A 26,477-nucleotide genomic window follows, 5' to 3' on the forward strand; every position below is an offset into this window, starting at 1 on the left:
TTTATTGAGGTCTCTCTTAAGGTGGGTTTTGAAAAGAAACTAATACACTTTTATTTTTGCGTTTGCCGCCATTCCTACCTTCCCTAGCCAGGTTTGCTTTTTGTTCATAGTTCTTTCTATCCAATCTTGATACCTTTCAAGTTATAAGCCATGAATTATTCCCTCAGTGGAACTATTTTGAATAATGCCTTGTGACATCCCTAATGTTATTCTTTATCTCTCCAACTAGAATGTAATCTTTTTAAAGTAATTGGCTCCCTCTCATTCCCGTCTTTGACCTAATACACTTGTTTTTAGCATTGTATTAATATACTTAAGTGTTTGCTCAATAAATATTGAATGGTAATATAATAGAAGACTGGTTTTATAGTTAGGACTGCTTTATTATTTCCAGGTTTTTCCCAACTTAGAACCAGAAATTGAGGTTAAAGCATAAAAATAGACACACATTTTAAAAGGTTAAAAACTGCTGACCTGCCGTTTCTTTCTGTGGATAACAATACTTAGTTTTATCTGAAGAATATCCAGTTCTTTTTCCGCATATTGCTTCATTACCTTCTGTTCAGAGAAAAGGATGGTCTTTGAGTATCTCATTTTAGCAGGAAATAAATGGGATGGGGATTAACAGTTTAGGAAAAGTGCTTTGTTTGGGAATGATCTTTTATTTACAAAGATTCTTCTTTTATAGTTGATGGAGAATCTTGTGATGTATCTTTGAATATAACCTGGTATCTGAAAAGTGCTGATTGTTACAATGAAATCTACAGCTTCAAGGTAAGGAACATAAAATTACAGGACTTTCGAGATCATCGGGTCTCAACCCGATAGAGGAAGGAGTTTCATGTAGCTGTGGAGAAGTGCTGAAACTAGAATGCATGCTTCCCAATTTGCAGACCTACCGTACGAGCAATTCTCAAACTTTCTGGTCTCAGAACCCTGTTACATTCTTAAACATATTACAGACTCCAAAAAGCCTTTGTTCCTGTAGGTTACTATATTAGAAATTAAAACTGAGAAGATACAGAAATGTGTATTAATTTTAAAATAGCAATAATAAATTCATTGCGTAGTAATATAAAAAATTTTAATGAAAAATAACTTTTAGGAAAAAAACAGAAGAATGGTATTATTTTGTATTTTTGCAAATCTGATGTCTAGTACAGTAGAAGATAACTGGAATCTTATGTGTCCTTTACTCAGTCTATTGCAATAAAGTGATTTTGGTTGAAGTATATACACAAAATATGGCTTCAAACATACGTAGTTGGGAAAGGGAGTGGTATTTTAAAAATGTTTTCAGATAATTGTGGATATTCTTTCATTCTATACTAAAATGTAACAAGTGGAATTTCTTAAAGGTTAGTTGCAATGGGGAATCTGAAACCATATCAGTGAACTTTTTTTTTTTTTACTCAGTTATATAAAAATACATTGGTGTGTCTTGCACTTTGAATGGTCTTTTACCCATGTTTGATTTTGTGACATGGTTGGTCATTTAGAAAATATCGGTTGGTTGAATTATATCAACTTTACTAGTCTTAACTCATTTTACAGTTAACTCAAAATTATATTTGTTAACATCACCCTTCAGTCTCATCAGAAACTCCTTAAGTATCGGAATCTGTTAAGCTCAGCGAGGCATATACAAGTTTTCCAAAATTCCAGTTTTTGTTTGAAAGCTCAAATTTTATCATTGGCAATGAATGCTGTCAGGTGTCTTCCTTGAATTGACAGCCTCCCTTTGCCCATTTTCAAGAAAATATCTCCCAAATAACCAAGTCCGAATAACTAATTTATCAGTCATTCTTTCAAGTAAATGAAAAAAGAGGACAGTTTAGCTTTAAGTCAGAACAGTCGCGAAGTACTTTATTTCAAGACAGTCATTTATAGTATTTTGCATACTTCCTATTTTGTCTCATAGAATACTAAAAAGGCGTGTACTCAAGGGTCCAGATTTAATCACTTTAATAATTTTTGCTGCTTCAAGAACATTCTTATGTAAAATTGGCTTCTTTATTTTTAACTGCAAGTTTGTGACTGAAGAATACAATGACTACTAGTCCAGCGAGATGCCACTGCCTTGGTTCCTGATAAGGGGCAGCCGTTTCCCCATCATTGCTTTTGCACTGTCAGTACAAGGCGAATAGCATGATGATGATGGGTTAAGAATTGCCGCAGTATACTGCTTGAGCATTGAAGATTTATGGCTCCAAGGGTGATTTTTCAGGCCAGTTCCATTCTGTTTCCACCCCTCTGTTTGCATCATTTCTTTCTTTTTTCAAAAAAACTTAAAATTACATTTCCCATACTACTCTCAAGGTTTCTTTTCAAAGATAATCTGACTGGTCTTTAAAAACTGTAGCATTCAGTCAAACCTTTTAACCATTTGGAATTTTCAGCCTAGTATTAGGGTTTAAATGATCTTTTTTGTCATGTTGGTAATTGTTTTTTGCATTTGTTAGATAACATTGGGTAGGATTGATAGGAGAAGGACTAAAAGGACTGAAGAATTTAGAGAGAAATAATATCAACTGAATATGGTTGGATATACTGTTTGGTGATCCTTCTCTCATCACTAATTGAATTTACAGTTAAAGGCATCTATTTGAAACTTGTGATAAACTGGTCAAGAACTTAACAGATTCAGTCTTCATAGGTAGTACAAGTTAAGCATGTAAAAGTTATTTTGGATTACCACAGGATAAAATTATGGAAATGAGAAGCAAATAGAGATGTGAAATTGGAGCTCTGAAAAAAGAGTGCAAGATTAGACTTGTAGGGATAGGAGAAAAATACACAGAACTGATGGATGAAGCCACAAAAATAATGAGTTTTTGCAGAGTATCAACAGTGGGCTCAACAATTTTGTGTTCTGTCTTAGCTTGTGAGCACACAAGTATATCTTTTTGTTGGTGTTATTAATTTAGTCAAGTAACTCTTATAAATATATCTTCTTGTGATAAAACCCTTTAGAATCTGACAGTTTTCCAGTCTTGTTAGAATTTGTAGAAGAACTACCCTTTGTGAGCTATAGACTGGAATTCTGTACTTTAGAGTTTAATATTGTTAGAGTTTTGCATACTATTATATAGAGTCTGTCTGGTGCTGTTACTTTTTAAAATAGTAAACACAAAACTATATTTGTATTATAGGCAATCTATATGTTCTAAATATCTTACTTGTGAAAGATAACTTAAATACTTTGTGTTTTCTCTATTTCTTCAGTCAGAAGAAGTGGAGACATATCTGGAAAACCTTAGGGAAAAAAAAGGCTTGTCTGGGAAATATCAAACGTCATCAAAGTTGTTCCAGAACTGCAGTGAGCTCTTTAAGACACAGGTAATGTTTGATGGTGGTTGAAGGGAAATAGAAGAGGCGAAACATGTATTGCTTGTCTTTTTGGTGATATTTGTTTCCCACTCCTCAATTCTTGCCTCTGACTGAAATAAGTTAGAAGCATGTCTGATAGGTGCATAGCCAGACACTTACATATTCATCTCATTAAAGAGGTTGTGCTTTTTTTGTGTGTGTAAAAAGCAAACCCCCAATTTTTTTATTGTAAATATACATACATAATATATACCATTATAACTGTTTTAGATATGCCATTTAGTGACATTAAGTACATTCACATTGTTGTGCAACTGTCACCACTGACCATTTCCAGAACTTTTTACTCATTCCAAATGGACATTTCATAACCATTAAACAGTAACTTCCACCCCCAGCTCCCCACACCCCCACACACACACATTCCTGGTTACAATTATGCTACTTGCTGTCTCCATAAATTTGACTATTCTAGGTACCTCATAGAAGTAGAATCATACATTTGTTTGGCTTCCTTCACTTAGCAAAATGTTTTTAAGGTTCATCTACAAGTATATAGCATGTATCAGAATTTCATTCCTTTTTAAGTAAGGTTGAATAATACTCCATTGTTTTGTTTATTCATCCATTCATGGACATTTGAAACCTTCAATTTTTAATTCCTTTGTTATCTCATTTAATTGATATGTCCCCAGAAAAATCAGCATTTTTAGATTTTACTGCTACGGACCTGAAATCAAAGGGTTGAATTTCACACATATTTTAAAATTCTCTTTTCTTAGAAATAGGATCTGACACCAATTTTTGAAAGAAAAATTGTATATTTTATACGTGATGAAAATAGTTATTGTAACTATAGCTTTTGCTTTGTCTTTATTGTATTTAAATATTGCTTCAGAATATTTAGCAAATTGCTTTGAAGAGGCAAGGAGTTCACAGAAAGCTAGGTTTTTTGCCTAGTTGCTAGAAGTAAAGTTTATTGACAAGAAGTCTTTAATAGTAATTGATAAACAAATGAAATAATTGATGGTTGAACTATAAGGATTCAGTTCTTGTCATAGCTTAGATTTTACGGACTTAGAGGAAAAAGAAAGTATCTTTTTTTTTTTTTAATTTTTATTTATTTATTTATTTTTTTAATTAGTTTCAGGTGCACAAGACAAAGCAAAACCCAGACGTCTATCATCTACATCCCCCACACTGCTTGAACCCCCCCACCCCCACCCCCCGTACGTTCCCAAAACCTCTCACCTAAGTATCTTTTAAATGGCAGAAAAGGAAATTTAGGAACAATGTGATGTTGAGTAGGGGTTTTTCTGTTGGTTCTCCAAATTTATCCCCCAGGCTCGGAGGATTGGTTGGCCTTTCTTGGTTTTGATTAGGAAAGCTACCTGTTGCATGCTGTTGTCCAAGGTTAGATCTGCTACAGTCTTTCCAGGGTCTTGTCCTATCCCCCTATTGGTAAGGGTCCCTCTCCAATCTAATGTAACAGAGTTGAAATACATGCTGTAATTACTCAGAAGGAGAATGCCTCATCTGCTGATAACTGGAAAGGTAAATGTTACAGTTAGTGTAGGGTTTTTATAGGTATTGAGTGTGTTGTGATCGGAGCAGTGGACCCAAGAGTTAAGAATCTTAGGTTCAAATGCCGTTTCTACATAAAGCTTTATAGCTTTGAGCCACATTTTCCTCACCTGTAGGACGAGAGGGAACTATAAGATATCTTTTATCTAAGGTTTCATCATTCTGACATATCTATAATTCTTATGGAAAAATTGAGTGGTCAGTTTGCTTTGGTAGTATTTTTAGTTCCCATCAGGGTTTTACTCACTTTTTTTGTTGTTAGAAATCTTTTGTCTGTTATTACCATATTATTGTATTTACTCTTAAAATGTGTTTTGCTTAACCATTTCTGTGGGTTTTGAGCTACATTTTTCTTTTACTATTATATATCTTTTAATTTTTTATATTTCTTTCATAGAGCTTTTCTGGGGATTTTGTGCATCGATTGCCTCTATTAGGAGAAAAACAGGAGGTAATTATTTTCCTTGTTAAATATTTCTGATAGTAAAGTAAAAATTCTGAATTAATTTTCTTTTTTTTGTTTTTAATGTTTAAAGGCTAAGGACAATGGAACAAATCTTACGTTTACTGGAGAAAAAATTGTAAGTGTAGGGAATTTGGGGCATTGAACACATATTTCAGTTTTCTTATGTTTGTGTGTTTTGAATTATCTTGGTATGCTAACATTTAAAAAGAAACTTAAGAATGGAAACTAAACACCAAAATGTTAATAATGGTTTCCCTGGATGGTATTATGAGTTATTTTTACTTTCTTCTTTATGTTTTCTGTATTTTCCATATTTGCTTACTCATTCTGTATTGTTTTTGTAATTTTCACCCCATAAATATGTTCACCTAAAAATAAAAAGCCAAAATGAGAGGCAAAAGCATTTATGTGAGTTCCAGAAAGAATTGCAGTTCTGAGAAGCACAGATTCAGGCAGAAACCCAAATAGTCTTCCTATGAGGAGGTGAAGGCAAGGAGCATGTATGAGCAAAGGAAGGGGGGAAATTACATGAATAGAAGAGAAAAGGAGGAATTTCTATTGATGGTAATAAGTCAAGGAATTTCTATAGATGCAAATAAGCTAAAATATTCTTTAGCTGTACATGGTGCTGCTAATTGTAAAGAATATCTTTAATTTTCAGTCTGATAGTCTGGCTGTCTGCTTTTGTGTTAGCTTTGCAATCAATTGTTTAGAGTACAGTGTTGTTTCGGCCCATTCCAAAGATTTGAGGAGTAAGACGGGTAAGGCACCTCCTCTGGGGTGGCAGCTCCAACTGCATTTTGAAGTGGCTCCAGTTATTTTTCTCAAATATTACTTATAAATAGGAAGAAACTTTTAAGAAAGAACCTTAAACTCCATCTAAAATTATCTTGTGATAGAGTATAACTGGAAGAGATTTTGGAAAATTGAAATAAGGTTTGAAGACTATAAATAATGCCTTAAATTTTCATGGTTCACTTTGTAATTCACAACTTAATTTCTCAAATTTTTGTCAGTTAAAAGTACAGAGGAAATAAGATAGTTATCCATGTTGAGTCATGCTTTTTACAAAACTGATTAAAAGTTTTTAATCTTATAACAACTTTATTAAGACATAATATACATATCTGGAAATTTACCCATTTAAAACATACACTTCAATTATTGTTAGTATATTCACAAGTTGTGCAAACCGCCAGTTGCTGCCTAATTCCAGAATGTCATCATCTCCCCAAAAGTAACGGCTTAACTGTTAGCAGTCACTCCTCATTCCATTCTTTCCCCAGTCCTAGGCAACCACTGTTCTTTCTGTCTCTATGGATTTGCCCATTCTGTTCATTTCATGTAAACAGAGTCATGCAGTTTTGTGGCCTGAAGTCTGGCTTCGTTTCACAATTTAAAATTCTGCCTTAGCTTTTACTTCCTTTGTGTGCAGAACCTTAAGATCAGCCAGAGGAGTGTGGTTAGGGCCTGTTCAGGTGTCTCTTGGACATATGTACACAGTCTAGCACATACACACATGCACAACCTGCATGTACTCCTGGCCTTCTGGATTTCCAGGAATATTTTGGAGCTTTTTAAAACCCCAATGGACATCTCAGTTCCAATTTTTCCTTTGAAGTTTTTAGTCAGCCTCTCGATAGCCCCACCTAGTAGCATCGCCTCAGGCAGCTGGGACCTTTCTCAATTGCTGAGGGTTTTTGAGAGTGCCTTGAGGACAGCGTCCTTCCCACTGAATGAGTTCTGAGTCAGGTCATATAAAAGATAAGCCCTGGGAATGAAGCTTTTCAGCACCTGCCAGGTAGCTCTGGCAATTGGGCTTTAGGGGACCTCCAAACTTGCTTTTTCCAGTGGTTGCCAAACTGCTGTTTTTCACAGCTGTTATAGTTGTGAGTTCTTTGGTTTCTAGGAGCTTGGAATGGGCCTGGGATGATTAAGGTGAACAAAAATACCACAAGCTGGCATTTCTTACCAAGATTCAGCTGGTTTTTTTGAGGAAACGCTTATAGGATTGTTGCAAGTCTTTAGTTAATTCTGAGAGTTCCAAAAAAATTGATTTTGATAGTTTTTGCCCCTGTTCTTACTGCTTTTATGGATGAGTGTATTTTCAGAGGTACTTATTTTGCCATTCTGGAAGTGTCCTCACTTTCCCTGACCTAATTAGGTCACTTTCTCTGACCTAATTATAGTTGTACAGAATTTTAATCTAAAAATGATTTATGCATCACCAACTTCATTACTTAAAAAAAAATCCATTGGGTTTTTTTTATTGCTAGTATGTGTATATTTATTATAAAGGTTTTAGAAAATATACATAAATGAAAAAAAGAAAATCTGTATCATAGAAACTATAAATATATTCTAGTCTTTTGTCTTCTGCATTTTTATATTTATTTAAAAATGGGAATCTTACAACATGTATTATATTGCAACTTTTTTTAGCTGAGCATTATAACATAGACAGCTTTCCAGTTCAGTAAATATTGGATGGCATCATTAGTTAAATGCCTGCATAATATTGTGTGAATGCACTGCAATATGTTAACAAATTCTCTATTATTGGACATTTATGTTTCATTACCTTTCAATTTTGAACAGTGCTGTAGTCAACATTTGTGTAGATCTATTTGTTTTTAGATCTTTATTTCTGGTTTCAAAACAATTCCATGTTGGTGAACATTTTGCATCTACAACTTAAAAGTAAAAATCCGTTGTAATTTCATTTGTGTGATTACGCAGAACACATGCATATTAACCCAAGGAGATATTTTGGGTGTTGCTGTGTAATTTTTCTTTTCACTTAACAAATTAGTACATTGAGTACTACTTCACCTTTTTTATGGCTGTGTACTATTTGATTTTACCGTGATTTGTATAATTAACTCCTAGTTGACATGCGCTGGGTTTCCAGATTTTTACTATTATACATAAGGTCACATTCATAATGTCTAGTTATATCTTTGTGCACAGCTATAATATTTTCTTTAGCCTAAATTCCTAGAGGTGGAATTGCTGGGTCCAAGTATATGCGTGATTTTTAAGTTCTTTTTTTATGTTTTTCCAAAGTGCTCTGGAGAAAAGTTAAAGCAATTTATGGTCCCAAGAAAATAAGACTGAATTTCCCTTTTTCCTCACAAAGAATATTCTAATTTAAAGCATTTTATGCAGTTGGTCTGGATAAATTGTAGATTGTATTTTTTGTTGTAAATTGTGTTTTTAAAAAATTGTTGAAGCTGAACATTCTTTTATATGCATATTGGCTGTTTGTAATTGTGCTTTGTTCAGTGGTCTTCTCGCATGGTATACTTTTCAGTTCTACTCAAGGCTTGAGTCCTGTTCCTAGTGATTAAAGGTGGCTGAAAGATGACCTTGTTGAACATCGCAAGTAGTATTTAAAAATATTTAGTCAGATTAGAGTCAAAAGAAGTCAAAGAATTATCTGTTCTTTGATTATTCTTCCTAAAAATTGAGCCTAGGGGAATACTTCATAATCCTATTTAAAGAATACTCATAAGTTTAGTATCTCTACCCCTTTCTGTAAAAGCTCTGATAGAACTTTTTTTTTAGAAGAAAGGGCCTCTCCTTGTCCCTCTCCTAAGAAAAGATAATATTTTGATTAACTCAGTTTTCTAGTTTGATTTAAGCAATAATGAAATATATTTACTGTTATGTTGTTGTTTTTTAACAAGCAATTTGTTTTTTTGTGTTTTTTTTTTTTAGATTTGTTTTTATTGAGGAAGGGGAACAGGACTTTATCAGGGAACAGTGTGTACTTCCAGGACTTTTTTCCAAGTCAAGTTATTGTCCTTTCAATCTTAGTTGTTGAGGGTGCCGTTCAACTTCAAGTTGTTGTCCTTTCAGTCTTAGTTGTGGAGGCTGCAGCTCAGCTCCAGGTCCAGTTGCCGTTACTAGTTACAGGGGGCACAGCCCACCATCCCTTGCGGGAGTCGAACCGGCAACCTTGTGGTTGAAAGGACACGCTCCAACCAACTGAGCCATCCGGGAGCTCAGCGGCAGTTCAGGTCAAGGTGCCATGTTCAATTTTAGTTGCAGGGGGCAGAGCCCACCATCCTTTGTGGGACTCGAGAAATTGAACTGACAACCTTGTGGTTGAGAGCCCACTGGCCCATGTGGGAATCGAACCAGCAGCCTTCGGAGTTAGGAGCATGGAGCACTAACCGCCTGAGCCACCGGGCCGGCCCCTGTTATGTTGTTTTTAAGTTAATAGATTTTTTAGAGCAGTTTTAGGTTCACAACAAAATTAAGCAAAACGCAAAGTTCCCACATACCCCTTCACAAATCCACACTGACTCTCCCACCATCACCATCTTGCACCAGTGTGGTACACTTGTTACAACCGATGAACCAATATTGACACGTTATTATTGGCTGAAGTCCATGGTTTACATTAGGGTTAGTTCTTTGTGTTGTACATTGTTTGGGTTTTAACATATGTGTAACGACAGATATACACTGTTACCATATCATACAGAATGGTTTCACTGCCCTGAAAATCCTCTGTGCTCTGCCTGTTCATCCCTCCCTCCCCCCAAGCCCCTGACCATCACTGATCTTTTTACTGTCTCCATAGTTTTGCATTTTCCAGAATGTCATATTATTGGAATCAGTATATACAGTCTTTTCAGATTTGTTTTCACTTAGTGATACAGATTTAAGGTTTCTCCATGCCTTCCCGTGGCTTGATAACTCATTTTTTTTAGTGCTGAGTAATATTCCATTGTCTGGATATACCACAATTTGTTTATCCATTCACCTACTGAAGACACTTATTGAAGGAGCTAATAATAGTACATATCTGATAGGGTTATTTTGAGGATTAAAGAATATAATAAATGTTACATACTTAGCAGAGTGTCTGGTATATGAATGTTGCTTTTACAGGGTCCAAATATCTATCATTCCAAAGCTAAATATAAACTGTCAGTTGTTTTCTGAAATTTGTAAGAATAGTTTTAAGATACATGAAATTAATAGCATAGCAGCTTATTACACCAAAGTTTTATTGGTTAATGAAAAAGTGAGTTCAGGAGAGGTTCAGTTAATTATGGGTCAGTAGGATGTGATGTACCTATAACTTTGAAGCTCTAAAGTTTTTTACAAACTGCTTCTGAGTTTTTCAGAGACCATCAGACAGATAAATGTGTGATTCTGCATGACATTTATGTTCTTAAGTTACTAAGATAACTTAGTAAATGTATAGCTGAAGAATCATTTAATCTGCTCTGTTTGATACTTTCGGTTCATGTCATGGAATATAAGTTTTGAGCTCTTTGTTTAGCCTTTTCTTGGGTTGTAGGGTAATTTGCACATTTGAGAAAAGCTGTGCCTCCACAGGAAAATGCATAAATGTGCAAAATCTATTACCTATGCTAAGTTTCACAGATCAGTGAAGCTTAACCTACAGGTCTATGGTTAGAAGATTTTTTTAAGACCAGAAGGTGATAAATTTCAAGTCTACATACAATACCTCCTTTCACACACGAGGAAGAAACCAATAGTTTTCTTTGTTCATCTCCTTTATCTTCGTGTCTTAGTCTTGTGTTCGTGAAAGTACATGGTCCATCTAGCATGTATGGCAACAAATCCTTTGCAGGCTTTTTGCTAGGGATGTATGCACATGAAATGGCCTTAGAACAGATTCTTCCCAAGTAACCAGTTCTATAAATACTATGGAGACTGTTGACTCCACTTCCTTGACTTTTCGGGACAGTTGTGACTCTTCCTTTCCACATAGACCAGCCAAGATTAAATGTGAGACCTTGTCAACAAATTCTGATAGTCTTAGAAAGGGCATTGAGCAAAGGGAATTAGAGTCAGGAAGTGGTATTTATAATTGACTGGTGTCATCATGGATGTTATTTGTTTTTTTAGGTGATTTAAATAATCTTTGTTTGGGATATCTATGTAAAATATAACCTAGTATCCTAGCATGGCCTAGTTAAACAGATTCGTTTAATGATTTTAGTTGATGTTTTCCTTGTAGAAAAATGCGTAAGTTAAACTTGAGTTTTGTGTATAACAAGGTATAACATTTCCTACCGTTTAGTAATTTATAATCTAACCTACTTTTTTGTATATACAATAGGCCTGTTTATTTGCTGTGCCTACTATTTAATGAATGAAAGTGAAGGACTTAACCCTATTTCTGGGTACATTCTGAAACAGAATTTTCATACTGTATTAACTTTTGTTCTTGAAACCTGAAGATTTAATGCCTTTTTTTCTCTCTAGACAATGCATGATCCATTGAAAACTTGGCAAGATGCCCCATACATTTTTATTGTACATATTGGCATTTCATCCTCAAAGGAATCATCAAAAGAAAATTCACTAAGTAATCTTTTCACTAGTAAGTACATTTCATTTCTTTTTACCACTTGTATTATCTAGTTGTGTCATGCATGGTGGGTCATGTGTAATTTGCTTTAAGGAAGGGAATAATTAAGAATCTTGTGAAGTAGAAAAACTGAGGGAGAGAAATTAACATTTTTCTGTACTTAATACATATCAGTCTTAGGCACTTCATATATGCTTTCCTTTTATATTTGATAGATTCTAGATTTCATTTTCCTCCATTTGATCCTCCTGCTTTTTAAATTTTTAATTAGTGTCATGTTCTCGGTATTCTAAACTAGACTTGTCAAAACTTGGTTACCAAGTGAAAACCTGAAAAATTTTAAAGTAATCAACTTTGGTAATTTTTTAATGTCTCACGATTTTTTCTTTCAAAATTTATTTTTTAATTACAGTTGACATACAAAATTATATTGTTACTGTGTTTTACATCTGAAACTAATATAATATTGTATGTCAACTGTCTCAATTTTTCTTGGTGTCCTTTCGATTCTTGCTGCCTAGTTCATGGAGTCATCTCTTACCTGGAATGTTGCAGTAGCTTACTAACTGGTCTTATTTCTTGTAATTTTTGTTTTGTTTCTTCCTTCTCTTCAGTTTCCTTTCCTCCTCTGCTTTCTCAAGTAGAATATTGAATAGAAGCAATAGTGGCTATACTTACTTTGCTCCTGATTTTAGTGGCATTATTGACACATTTCACTGTGAATCATGATGCTTACTATAGGTTTTTCAAAATATTTTTTATTTGGTTAAGGATGTTCCTGTCTATTCCTGTTTTACTAAGTGTATTTTTCTTTTTTTAGTATTAAGAATGGATGCTATGCAAACAAATGCGTTGATTGTATTGATTAAAAAATGATCATTTAATCAATTAATATGTTTTAATATTAATGTAATGCATTATATTAACTGGTTTTCTAATGTTAAACCATTCTTGAATTTCTGAGATGTCATTATTTGGTCTTGATTCTCTCTCTCTCTCTGTCATTATTTGGTCTTGATACATTTTCTCTGTCTCTCTTTCTCTCTCGCTCGCTCTCTTGCACACACACACACACACACACACAAATACATAGCTGGATTCTATTTTCTAGAATTCTATTTAGAATTTTTTTGTCTATATTCAAAGTAAGGTTGGCCTATAATTTTTTTCTTCATACTGTCTTTTGTGGGTTTTGGCATCCAGGTTATGCTAGTTTCTCCAATGAATTGGAGACTGTTACCTGTTTTTATATTCTGTGGAACAGTTTTTATTAAGGCTAGGATTATCTATTATTTGAATGTTTGGTAGAACTCATGGTAGTGTTTCTGCCTGATTTCTTTTTCTCCATGTAGATTTTAAACAACTGATTAATTTTCTTTTAACAGTAGTAAGTTATTTTATTTTTCGTTTTTCTATTTTTTCTTGAATCACGTTTTTTGTTTGTTTTGAGAAATTGTTCATTTAAGATTTGAGATTTATTGGCATAACATTATTAATGGTATTTCTTCACAAAAAATCTGTATCTGGTAGCCTTTTTTAGTCTTAATATTGCTTTGTGCCTTCTCTTTTTAACTTTTTAAATCTTTCTAGAATTTTATTTTACTATATTTTCATCCCAGTGAACCAGCTTTTGGTTTTCATAATTTTCCCAACTATTTCTGTGTCGTTTGTTTCATTAATTTCTACTTTTAACTTTATTATTTCTTTCATTTAACTTAATTTTAAACTTTGGTTTTTTGTGAATTCTTGTGTTGAATGTTTAATTCCCAATCCAGAATGGGTCTTATGCTCTGTAGTACTATGGGATATAGCAGATCAAGGCAAACCAGCAGGTAGCCTGGCACAGTTTCTGGACCTAAGACTTATGTGTCTCCTCCTTTATCTCTAGGCCCACAGCTTTCTAATGAGTAATAGCCTCAAGGAATAGTTGCCAGTGTTAATTTCCAACCTTCTTCCTTTATAAAGGATGGAGGAGAAGCCCTGCTTCACTCCACTTCAGCCTCTTCATGCATCACAATCTGGTTCTGGTCCCTCTTTTTCTTAGAATCCTATTAGTTTCATTGATCTCTCAGGAACTGTACTCCCAACTACCATAGCCTGCTTTTGAGCCCAGAGTCCACGTGACCATGGATTCAGTATCATGCATGGTTCTGAATTAAGTTCAGTTTTGTATTTGGAGATATTTACCTTATTTTTTAGCTTATGTCCTTTTTGTTTTATCTACCTGTTTGGAGCTAAGAAGAAGCTACTTTAAGGCATAGACTAAACTACACTATGTGTAAATCCTAGAATTTTCTCTCTAAAACAGTTTTACCATTTTTTTTCCCCTTCATTAAAACCTTTGAATTCTCCCTATTGCCTATAAAATACCCACAGTCTGCAGGAAGGCTTGAAAACTACAGCTTGTCCCAGTTTACCTTGCTGCCTTGTGTGAAAATGCTATGATATGGTACGATGTACATGTAATCTGAGACTGTATTCTTTAAATATATCATGCATTTTCATACCTGTCTTTGTTATTTCTTCTTCCCGGATGGCTTTTTACTTTGTCCTGGAAAATACTCAATTCTTCTGGTTCTGTGTCAAGGACATTTCTCTGTGTTGCTTTTCAACTTTCTATTCCCTCTAGATGATAATCTACTAGGATAGCAGAAAACATCTTACATATCTTACCATCTCCTATGGTTCCATAGTGTGTGTCACACAGTAAGCGCTCAGTTATATTTTAGCATAGAGCAGGGATTAGCTAACTTTTTCTTAAAGAGTCAGATAGTAAATGTTCTCTCCTACAACTACCCAACTCTGCCATTGTGCAAATGCAGCCTTAGAAAATATGTAAATGAATGGATGTGGCTGTTTTCTAATAAAACTTTATTCACAAAAAGTAGATGGCCAGATTTGGTCCATGTGCTGTATTTTGCTGACCTCTGGCATAACGTAAGCAAAGAATGTGGCAAATACTCAGTAATTATTTTATTTACTTTATTTATTTAATTATTTCATTAAATTAAGAAGGTATGGATTTAACAACCAGTTCTGCTATGAAATTTTTATGATTGCTATTATGCAGTGTTCCTTTTGTTCTGAAAAGTATTGGACCCAATTTACTTTTAATAATGGCATGTCTTTTTTGCCTGATAAACATTAGTAAGAAATTTTTGTTTACTAGTCAGTTATTAGTCTGTCTCTGGAGATAGAAATCACTTTTCAGATAAATCAGTTTTTATTTATTAATCATATGTAAAATTTATCTAAATAGTTTTATCCATAACAATTTAAAAATAGTCATAGGTTTGCTTCCCTAAAACAAATCTGTCTTTCAGATTCTTATTACTGTCACTTGTTCTGCTTCATTAAACACTTTGTTATTATTAAGCACCTTCTAAAAATGATACATTAATGTAACAATGTCACGTAAAATTGAAGTAGGTAAAATAATAAAGCAATAGGAAAACATAGATAAGGAAAGAGAGAAGATGCAGGGGGCATCAGAATGAAGGAATGAAGTCCTATACTTTTCAAAGCATATTAGTGATGTGTTGTAAGAAAAAGTATATATGAAGTGTGTTTGGAATTTAGAGGAGATGGGAAAGTTCCAGTTTGGCAGCTCACAGAAGGCTTTGTGGAGGAAATGCATCCTATCTAGTCTTTAATGTGAACAGAGGGCTTTTCCACTTAAGATACTGACTGGAGCAGAGGCATGGAGACCTATGCAGACACGGCATGAGCCATGACAACACTTCATGAATTTCAAAGTGCTCTACAAATGTAATATTCCCCAGATTGAAATGGTTAAAAAAGTAAATGACCCACTGGAATTTTCATTAATTTCATGAAACAAATATCAGACGTTTTTGTTTATAATAATTTCTGCATCCTTTACATTAATTCTGAGGACTGTGTTTTTGGCAGTGACTGTTGAAGTGAAGGGTCCCTATGAATACCTCACACTTGAAGACTATCCATTGATGATTGTAAGTAAACTTATATTCTTTAACCTCAATATTAAATGAGTTTAGCTTGAAAGATTATCCGTGTTTCATGGCAATATTCTTTTGTGAAGAATTGTTCCTAAACAGTTTGGAAAATATTGCTTGTACGTCTGTATTTACTTTGTACTAGAATGTGACCTTGGGAGTGTCAGTGAACCTCTTCATGCCTCATTTTCTCATCTGTAACATGAAGAGGTTGATGACTTGTGGAATTTTAGAGTTGCAAAGTTTCTCAAAGATTGTTTCGGATCTCATGTTCTTTCTATAATTCAAAACAGGGTACATCTTACAACCCTAAAGTTTCTGATCCCACTTAAAGTAACTAAATGACGAAGCCTTGAAGTAATATAATAATTATTTTTAAATAGGAGGTATGAGATGTATGTTTTTTACAGCTTGTTAAGAGTATATATTGATTCTAAATTGACTCTCGGCCTTAATCCTCCTTTTAATTTCTTATCCACTTCCATGACAGTTTTTCATGGTGATGTGTATTGTGTATGTCCTGTTTGGTGTTCTGTGGCTGGCATGGTCTGCCTGCTACTGGAGAGACCTCCTGAGAATTCAGTTTTGGATCGGTGCGGTCATCTTCCTGGGAATGCTTGAGAAAGCTGTCTTCTATGCAGAATTTCAGAATATCCGATACAAAGGAGAATCTGGTATGTAACCAAAAAATGTATGGCAGTTTGTAAGTAATTGGCAGGTGAGATGTGTGACAATTTTCCTAAGGTTAGCAGTCATTACGTAGGTTTAACTTTTCAATTATTTAATTATTAGAATAACTTAAGCAGGAACACTATGATTGTGACTTTTGTTTTTAATCTTACAACTTACTGGTTCAGTGATTTAAGAGTCATTTTACTGAAATATATTCATGAAAGTTAAAACAGGAATAGCCATTTTGGGAAAGATTATGCCATCATTGAATCTTAATTGCCGTTGATTTTGAAGGAAGCATGATTATATACATCTATGAAGGAAGCTACTGCTATTGCTTGTAACACATTTTCATTTCAAAGATGTTAAAATTGGTGGTGGGGGGGAGGTTCACCAATCTAAGAACTGGTGAAATACAGTAATACCAATAAGACAGGAGGGTGCTTATGGTTTAGTGAGGTGAACAAATAATGACAGAAATTATTTTGTATTGAAGTGTTCTGTGATAGCTTCAGTTCTCTCTAATCAGCCCATTTAATTGTTGATAATTATTGTTGCAAGATACACTAATTAGATCTTTTCCTGGTCTTTGAAAAGGCTTGAAAGTAGTAGATGTGAAAATGAATTGAAAATGTGTGTGTGTTTTGTCTTTTCCTATGTATAGCTATATTTCAGTTTTTAAAAATGGGGAGACTATTCCGTAGATGCTAAAAACTGTCCAAGTAAGGTGAGGTATTCTGCTGAAGTTTTAGTGAAGTGGAGGGTGGGGAGGGACGGTAAATTGAGCTATTCACCTTCATACCAGCTTGTATACTTGTAAAAATTGAAGGAGTATTCTTTTTTAGTGGGATTAATATCAGTGCTTACTCTGAAGAGTATTAGAGAGCTACATTCTTGTTCGACAATTGTACCTTTTCTCAAACCTGGATTACAGCACCTTTCTCCCCTTTCTTATTTCTCATAGTCCAAGGCGCCTTGATCCTTGCAGAGCTGCTTTCGGCAGTTAAACGCTCACTGGCTCGAACCCTGGTCATCATAGTCAGTCTGGGGTATGGCATAGTCAAGTAAGCATTAACTAGCTATGTGAAAAAGCTAATTAAAGTGCTGATTACATTGAAACAGTATTGCATATTCCCAGGGTAATGGTTCTTAAAGAGTTGATATAAGAAATAGTTCTGAAATTTTATAGATTTGTAAAAGGTGGAGAAATGTTAGTGTTTCATTTCGGAGCTGAGAATTCGAGGAACGTCTGTAGGAAAACCTGCAATGTAGTGAATGTCATTGAAATACCAAACTTTGAGAGTAAATTTACAGTGACTTTACTCTTCCAAAATATTTTGCAAATCAGAGTTTCTATGGGAAGAGCGTTCTTGCTGTAACAGTCTGAAAATAATTTTTTTGTTCAAAAAAGTTTTATTGAGTTCCTTCTATATATTAGGCATTGTTCTAGGCCCTGGGGATACAGCAAATAAACAAAAGACTTGGAGTTTACACTTGGAGGGGCACAGACACAAATAAGTGAGTAAATATCTAATACGTCAGTGACAAGTACTCGGGCAGATAAAGTGCACAGAGGGTATAGAGACTGCCAGGCAGAAGGTGGAGCTTGCAATTATAAATAGGGTGGTCAAGGAAGACACTTAGTGACATAGGTCTTAGTGGCAAAGATCTCAAGTTGGCGAGGGAACTGTGTGGACATCCAGGGGAAGAGGTGCTAAGATATGTTTAGATTCTGTATATATTTTGAGGGTAGAGTCAGTGGACTTTGCTGATGGATCAGATGTGTGATGTGAGAGAAGAGGAATCAAGGATGATGCCAGCTATTTTGTTGTGAGCAAATGGATGGAGGCAATGGATAGTTACTGAGTTCAGGAAGACCTTAGGTGGAATAAGTTTGCAGTAGGGGCAAGGTTAGGAGTTCCGTTAGATAGCCAAATGAGGGAAGTAAGGGTTAGGGCAGAGATACAAATTTGGGAGTCGTTAAGATGTAGATGTTATTTAATGCCATGAGACTGGATGTGATCACTAAGGGAGTGAATGTATATAGAGAAGAGGTCAAAGGACTGAGCCCTTGAATATATTCTATTACCTAGAAGTCAGTGAGATGAAGTAGAATTAGAGTAGAGGAAACTGAGGAGTGACCAGTGCCATGGGAGGAAATTTGAAGACTCTTTCAAGGGAATTGAGTAATTGTGTCAAAGGGTATTGAGGATTGACCACTGGATTTGACTATATGTAGGATGTTAGTGATCTTAACAAGAATGGTTTTGGGGAAGTCTTAGGACTTGGAGCGAGCTTGACTGGAGTGAGTTCAAGGAAGAAAAGAACAGGAATTGGAGCTAGCCAGGTATAGACAGTTACTTCAAGGAGGATTGTTTTAAGTGGCATTAAAGAAATGAGAGATTTTCACTTTTAAAATTTATTCATATAAATGAGTTTTGCTTTAAATGGGACGAGGGGGATAGGGGCTTACATTTTTAGAATGTATTCATTTAACAAATATTTGAATGCCTCCTATATGCTGAGAAGTATTCTAGGTTTCTAAAATATACCAGTGTGGAGAAAAATCGCAGCCCATATGGGGCTTTTCTAGTATATAATAAAAAATTATAAGAACAAATATTGCTAAAGGCTTAGGTCGACAGGATTTAAGGTACTGGTTCTCAAACTATAATGCACTTATGAATCTCCTGGGGATATTGTTAAAATGCAGATTTTGAATACCTCAGGATCTAAGACTTTTCCTCCTTCAAACGGAAGCTGCTCAAAAGATTTTTCACATATTGTTGGATTTTGAGCTTAGTAATGTACTGTTTATCTGATGAGCTTCAACAGGACATTTGATTATATTAAAAAATTGTTATTAATTTTTAGATTTGATAATGATACTGTGATTGTGTTGTTTTTTTTTAAAGTTCTTACCTGTTTAAAAACATACTGAAACATGTACAAATAAAAGATACGATATTTAGGATTTGCTTCAAGATAACGTGAGAGGATGGGAAGTGGATGGGCTGTGCATGTGGCAGATTGGCCATAGGTTGATGGCTCTTAGGACTAAATGTTGGGTATATAGGGGTTCATTATACTATTGAATATGTTTCAGAAATATCTATAATACGTTTTTTAAAATCCAGTAACCAGGGATCTGATCTAGAATTCTAGTGTTCAGTATCTTGTTTTAAGACCATATGTTCGTCTGAGTTTTTTTTTCCTCAGGCGAATTCACCAAGTATGTCTGGCTTATCTCTGTTAAGTGGTTGGCCTGTATTAATCAACATGAACTTGTCTTGGGGTTTGTTGTATTTGTACTCAACTATCTTTTTGTTTCCTCTTTAGGCCTCGCCTTGGAGTCACTCTTCATAAGGTTGTGGTAGCAGGAGCCCTTTATCTTTTGTTCTCTGGCATGGAAGGGGTCCTCAGAGTCACTGGGGTCAGTACTGTTTAATCTGAGTATTTGTGGTCAGTTCAGACATAGTGTTTTTGAGAAGGTGAATTGGAAACGTCTGTGAGCTTCTTCATTATTTGCTCTATGTCACTTTTGGGCTCTGATTTTCAAAATGTATGTATAATTCATTTTTCTTTTTCTTTTTTTTAAACTTTTATTTATTTTAAGTGTTTTTCCAGGACACATCCGTTCCAAGTCAAGTAGTTGTTTCAATCTAGTTGTGGAGGGCGCAGCTCACAGTGGCCCATGTGGGGATAGAACTGGCAACCTTATTGTTAAGAGCACCGCGCTCTAACCAACCGAGCTAACCGCTGCCCCCCCCCCCCCATTTTTCTTTGTAATCTTTTAGAGCTTTATAAATTAATTTGTGACCCAGAATGAATGCTTTCCCATCTGTCACCAAATTGCTACTTATTTAGTTCCTCCTCCTGGGCAGTGGGCTCCATTCTTATATAAGTGGTAAACATTGTAATCACACATTTGCTGGTTAATCTAATTTTTGTTTTAAAGTGACAGTGCTGTTTGCTTAAACAGCACTTGATTTTCAAAGGCTTTCTTAAAATGCAATTAATTAAATTTCACATAATTCTTGAGAATTGCATAATTATGCTCTTTTGGGGGAAGGAACCCAAAGCAATGAAATATAAGTGATAAAGAAATTTATGTCAGAGCTGGATTAATGTGAAAAACTTGGCCTGCTTAGGTCATTTTCTTATTTATTTTCTTATTTAAAAATCACTCTGCAATAATGTTAGAGTCAAGGTGGTAAATGCTATCAACTCAACTTTCCTCTGAATTAAACTGGGTTTAATAAGTTTTGTAATAAATTTCCTCTTATGTAGACTACTTTATGGATGCAAATTAGGTATTCAAATCACACTATCCTGTGTCTGTAACTTCCTTAGACTTTTAGTAACTTTAACCCTCTGTCAATTTCGTTTTCTTCTGCTGTAGTATTTTGTTTATCCCTTGGCTTTGGTAGTAAACCTGGCCCTGTCAGCAATTGATGCCTGTATTATTTTATGGATATCCTTTCAATAATGTTCTGATGATTGGGTAATGATAATATAAATAGAATCTTTTATGTATATAAACTTGTGAAAACTAGCAGCATAGGTTTGTGGACAGATACTTGCCTTACATCTTATTTTGAGGTGAGCTCTTTGTAAAATTATATTATAATTCTGGAAATCAATAATTGTTAGTATGTTTATGATGCAGTAATTTTAAAATGAGTAGGGTCTTTTTAGATTTGTAGCCAAAATCAAAATTATAGCATGGGATGCAGGCTTATACCACCATAATTTTTTTGGTGTGGTCACTTCTTAACATGGATTTTAAGCACACAAGAAACTCTGTGGTGATTAACAGCATGTGTCATTGTATTGAGATTGTAATTGACAGTTTGTATGAAATGCTTACAGCTGTATATTCTACGTGATGGTTTGTCAGAGGGAAGAATGATGTAGGTGCCAAGTGTAACTCCTTTTTATTTTCTTTCACTTCAAATGCAAAATCATTTCAGATTATATAAATACAAAATCATGTGCTGGTTTCTTCTCTGTGCCTCTCTAGACATCTTTTTTTCACCACCTCTTTTTCTTTATCTGCAGGCCCAGACTGATCTTGCTTCCTTGGCCTTTATCCCCTTGGCTTTCCTAGACACTGCCCTGTGCTGGTGGATATCCTTCTCATTGGCTTGTTTGATGGCGGTCCATTTTCTCCCCTTGGAGATGGGTTTCCATTGGTCTTTCTGCAAAGGGTTTATACCAGTTTTATTGATTGCTCCTTAGCCTGGGGAATAGGGTATTTTCAGTCTAACAACCTAAGGGCTCAGGTAAGCAGTTCTTTTTGTTTGTTTTTAATTTAAAAAATTGCATCAGAACTTGGTGACTGTGACCTGAGCAAAAAGATAAACGCTCCAGTGTTTTTTAATTTTTTTTTAATTTTTAAAATTTTTTAATGAGCATTTTTACCTCGATTTTGGAACTTTTTTTGTGCATCCCATTTAGTGTTAGACTCACTAGCTGCTCTGCTCCTGCTCTTTCTTTCAGCCTCTAGGAATTATTAAATGCTTTGAAAATGATGAAAAGATTTTGATTCTTAAAATGTGGTTTCAGGAACTACGTAAGCTTGTTTGATTCTTAAAATTCTATGTAGGTTTAGCAGATTTTAACCCTCCCAGGGTAAATGTTTTGTACTATCATTCAAAAGCTTGGAATTGTCTGAAAACTTGTACTCTTTGAAATAAATACTGATTCATTTATAGGCAAAGTCATCTAGCAGATAACAAACAAGTTTCTATTTGAGTAATTTTCTTCTTTTGCTTCTTAAAATCAAGCATTTGTTTATTAGGGACTTGGCCTGTTAAATGAAGGATTCAAGTTTTTGGACTTTTATCTTTTTGGGGGTTTTAAAAATTTGTTTTTTGTGTATTTGGTCCTGTGTGTAATTATGCAATGTTATTGTCTTGGTAGACTGTGACTGTCATAAACAACTGAATGTAAACAAAATTGTAATTTTGTGAATTTGAGTGGATTGTCATGTATCAGAAATGTTCGAAATTGAAGTATCTTGGGTCCAAATGACCAAAGCTTTTCTAGGTCAATGTCTTTCAACTGTGCTTTGTAATCCTCTATGAATATTGTGAAGAGTAGAGAGGGAGGTGGGACTGGACCACATAATCAGATAACCCGATGATTAGGTAACAGCTATAAGTCTCTGTCAAAGGGCAGAGCAAGTTCCATCTCAGTTATTTTCATATCTGCTGATTCTGAAAGTTGGACATGAGAGCAGATACCATCTTTAGTAGTCATTACTTCCACTCCTATTTTTCTGTGGCAGCTTCTATTTTGGAATAATGTCTGAAAATGGAGAGTTGCTGCTTTTAGAGCCTAACTGCCTGGGATTCTAAGCCAATTGTAACTGTATGGTCCTTTTAATTCAGGATTGATAAGGCAGCTGATGACATGGCACAAAGGGACCAAGTAAGTGTAGGACTCTGGGAGGTTGTAGGTAATGAGTGTATTTATGACCCTAGACTGGATTAGCTGGGACATAGAGAACAGAGCTACTACCTTAAAGGAAAAGAGAAAATGATGCTAACTTCTGTTTCCTTCTCTGTTACTCATTTTCATTTCATTTTCTTCGATTGTCTTTCTTTTTCATCTTTGTTTCTCTAGGAAGTTTCTTCCTGTCTTTCTTTCTTACATTTTTCATTTTTTTCTTTTCTTTTTTTTTTTCATTCTTATTTTATCCTGGTTTTGTCTTCTCTTCAGTGTCTCATTAAAAATGAAGACTTATTAATCACTGTGAGGCTGTGGGTGTTGGTGAGACTAAGAATAAGAGAGCTAACTGTAAGTCTTCTAGGATCCATAGCTCTATCAGTATCACCCTGAGCCTCAAAGAAATTTGAGGATTAATTTATTAACTCGTTTTTTTGAATGTTGATTTCCTTGACCTGCAAACACATATTTATTAGCTTGACTCAAACAATGAAGCTATTAAAACTTCGGAGGAACATTGTAAAACTCTCTTTGTACCGACATTTCACCAACACACTTATCTTGGCAGTGGCAGGTAAGTTCGGGACTTTCTTCTCGCTGTTTAAATGCCATCCTTTTAGAACAGAGATTCTTAACCTGAGAGGCCGTGAGTGGGTGCTCCAAAATGACACAGAAAGGTTTGCACATTTTATTTGGGGAATGGGTCTTTAGCTTTTGTCTAATTATTGAAGGAGTCGGGGGTTCAAAAAAGATTGAAAGCCACTTATTTAAGTGTAATAGCTGAAAATCAATCGTATGTAATTTCAGTTCTTAGTGTATCCTTCTCCTGTCTCCATTCTTTTTCTTGAGGCAAGTTAGCTTGAATGCCATATATAGCATCTAGATTATTTTTAGAAGACAATACTAGCTTATTAGGCTTTATTAAATGCCTATAGAATTTTAGATGAGGGTACATTGCTATTATATTGCTTTTACATATGTCACTAAACTGGCATAAAATATAGACATTAGTTAGACCATAGCCAAAGCAAGCTGATTTGCCTACCTTTTGGCCCTTGTACCAGGAATGAAAGTTCTGGCCTATGATTGGAACCAATAGCTGTTTGTCTTGCAGTCATTTTATGAACCTTTTTTTCCATCTGACCAGCCAAAGAAAAATTAGCATTACTATAGTAAGGATAAAGGAAGGGAAAAAATCATATTATTGATAATGCTGGAAAAAGGCACATTTCCAATATTTTCTTTTCCAATTCTGAGGGTTGCTGAAGTAGCCAGATGATAACACTATTCCTTAAGTACAAAAAGGGTTGACAAGAGTGCATATTGTGGGCCTTGCTTATAGTAGTTAAGTAAATTTGTATTGAATAAATTTATTAAAATAACTGATAGAAAATGATTGTGATGTGTTAGGAGTTAAGGATGTGTGGGAATTGAGAATGTTACTGAGGATATAAACCAACATTCATGCTCTGACCAGGTTTTTTGTTTTCCCTTAGCATCCATTGTATTTATCATATGGACAACCATGAAGTTCAGGATAGTGACTTGCCAGTCGGTGAGTAATAAACACATGTATTTATGAGTAATGCACTGTTTTATACACAGATGATGATGTTGACAACGGTGGTAAAGTTCATATCTTATAAGGAATTAGGGCTAAGACTCCACTCTGAACGTTAGAATGCTTCCCTCCTCCTAAATATTCGATATTACTATGTTTCTTGGTATGGTAGGATTTTTGTTTTGTTTTATTTTGTTTTGTTTTGTTTGGGGAGGGGTGATCTGACCATATATATATAATATATATATGTATAATATATATATATAATATATATATATGTATAATATATATTATATATTACATGTATACATGTACATATAATATACGTACATATATATGTGTACATACATGTGTACAATGTATGTACATATAATATACATACAATATGTATATTATATGTATATATAATATATATATATATCTCAATATGAGGAGAGAATTTTGTAAGAGAACCCAATCTTACCTTAACTAAAAATTCTCAAATCCAGAGTCCTGAACATTAAGTATGTGTAAATAATGCTAATCTGAGTAGAAGCCACGTCCTTAAGACATGAGCACAAAGACTGTGGCCAGTAGCATTTCTCTGGAGATGTCTAAGGCTTTATTTTAGTAAAAGTAAATAGAAATCAAAATTAGAAAAAATAATAATCTAATGTTACTTTCTCTTACCTTGTATAAAAATCCTTCCCCAAAGATTCTCAGAGCTATAAAGAAGCACTGACAAGTAAGTGCTCTAGTCAGTTGGTGCCTTTTCTTTAACAACAGTAAACACTACAAGGGAAGGAACTCTGTTCCTGCACTGTGTATCCCGGCGCTTAGCACGATGCCTAGTACATAGCAAGCTCTTAGTAAATATAAATTGAATGAATAAGTGATTCTTGTTCTATGCCAAGGGCTTATGAACAAAAGATTAAGGTAATGTATTAATATGAAAGTGTTGTACTTTTCCCTCTTTTGATAGGATTGGCGGGAGCTCTGGGTGGACGATGCCATCTGGAGGTTGCTGTTTTCCATGATCCTCTTTGTCATCATGGTTCTCTGGCGACCATCTGCAAACAACCAGAGGTTCTTGGACATTTCTTATTTTACCCTGCTAACCATTGAAGGGCCATGTCATCAGTTAGGCGTGGTTCAGTGGGTGACAGTGTCAGGGCTGCGTCACATAGTGGAAGGAACACTCACTGGGTCTGGTCTGAAATCAGGAGAGTTGGGTTCCCGTCTTAGCTCTTCTGTTAATTTGCGTTCTGATTTTTGGCATGCTGCCTCTTTCACCTCTCTGGACCTTCGTTTCCTCTTCATGTAATGAGGATGAATTATTTGAATTAATTGATATGAGGTCCCTTTCAAGTCTAACATCTGATAATATAAGTATTTGTATGGGAAAATAAGGTAGGTGCATAGATTGTGACACTTGTAATGAGAATCACACCTGTCTGGTGTCCAGAAAGGAAGAACAATTTGTGTAGTCAGTAGCCCAGTCCACTTCGTAACAATAGAGAGTAAAATGAAAACTTATGTGACTGACTTTGGAATTAACAATCCGCATGTGAATTTGCTTTGTCAAGCTATAGGCAAATCCCAACTGTTTAGGGAATGGCTACCTTTATTTTGTGACTGTCCCTACTTTTGTTTCCCCTTTTTTTTCTTTCTCCCCCTTATGTGTTTAGACAGTTAGGAGCTTATATCATGCAACCACACCACCAAAGAGGGAAAAAGATGAGATGGTATAACTAACTAGCTGTTAATAATTTTGTGATCAGACCTACCGATAAAAGGTTTATAAAGAAAATAAATGACATCCTTTCACCCCATGAAGATAGCCTAATCTTTTCAAATGATATACTCTGTTTCCCTGAAAATAAGACATAGCTGGACAATCCGCTCTAATGCATTTTTTGGAGCAAAAATTAATATCAGACCCAGTATTATATTATATCATATCATATCATATATCATATCATATCATATACCCAGTCTCATAGTAAAACAAGACCGAGCCTTATATTATTTTTTTCTCCAAAAGACACATTAGAGCTGATTGTCCGGCTAGGTCTTATTTTTGGGGAAACATTGTTT

General features: G+C 34.8%; 1 protein-coding gene across 6 annotated transcripts in view; it reads left to right on the forward strand.

Moving 5' to 3' along the window:
• TMEM87A (transmembrane protein 87A) overlaps positions 1–26,477 on the forward strand; it is a 36,101-nt gene that overhangs the window by 3,677 nt on the left and 5,947 nt on the right. For 2 of the 6 annotated variants that reach the window (XM_074327872.1, XM_019725414.2), the window contains exons 3-15: positions 689–774; positions 3,226–3,339; positions 5,312–5,365; positions 5,451–5,495; positions 11,633–11,750; positions 15,651–15,712; positions 16,206–16,389; positions 17,352–17,451; positions 19,727–19,820; positions 20,790–20,861; positions 23,306–23,414; positions 24,337–24,395; positions 25,363–25,466. In XM_074327872.1, coding sequence (XP_074183973.1) covers positions 689–774; positions 3,226–3,339; positions 5,312–5,365; positions 5,451–5,495; positions 11,633–11,750; positions 15,651–15,712; positions 16,206–16,389; positions 17,352–17,451; positions 19,727–19,820; positions 20,790–20,861; positions 23,306–23,414; positions 24,337–24,395; positions 25,363–25,466 — 1,201 coding nt within the window. Of the gene's footprint in view, positions 1–688; positions 775–3,225; positions 3,340–5,311; positions 5,366–5,450; positions 5,496–11,632; positions 11,751–15,650; positions 15,713–16,205; positions 16,390–17,351; positions 17,452–19,726; positions 19,821–20,789; positions 20,862–21,448; positions 21,518–23,305; positions 23,415–24,336; positions 24,396–25,362; positions 25,467–26,477 lie in introns of all 6 variants that reach the window. The other 4 variants (XM_074327873.1, XM_019725415.2, XM_019725416.2 and 1 more) reach the window with 3 other exon arrangements.

This window comes from Rhinolophus sinicus, linkage group LG03 (assembly GCF_036562045.2).
Source record: "Rhinolophus sinicus isolate RSC01 linkage group LG03, ASM3656204v1, whole genome shotgun sequence".
Taxonomy (NCBI): domain Eukaryota; kingdom Metazoa; phylum Chordata; class Mammalia; order Chiroptera; family Rhinolophidae; genus Rhinolophus; species Rhinolophus sinicus.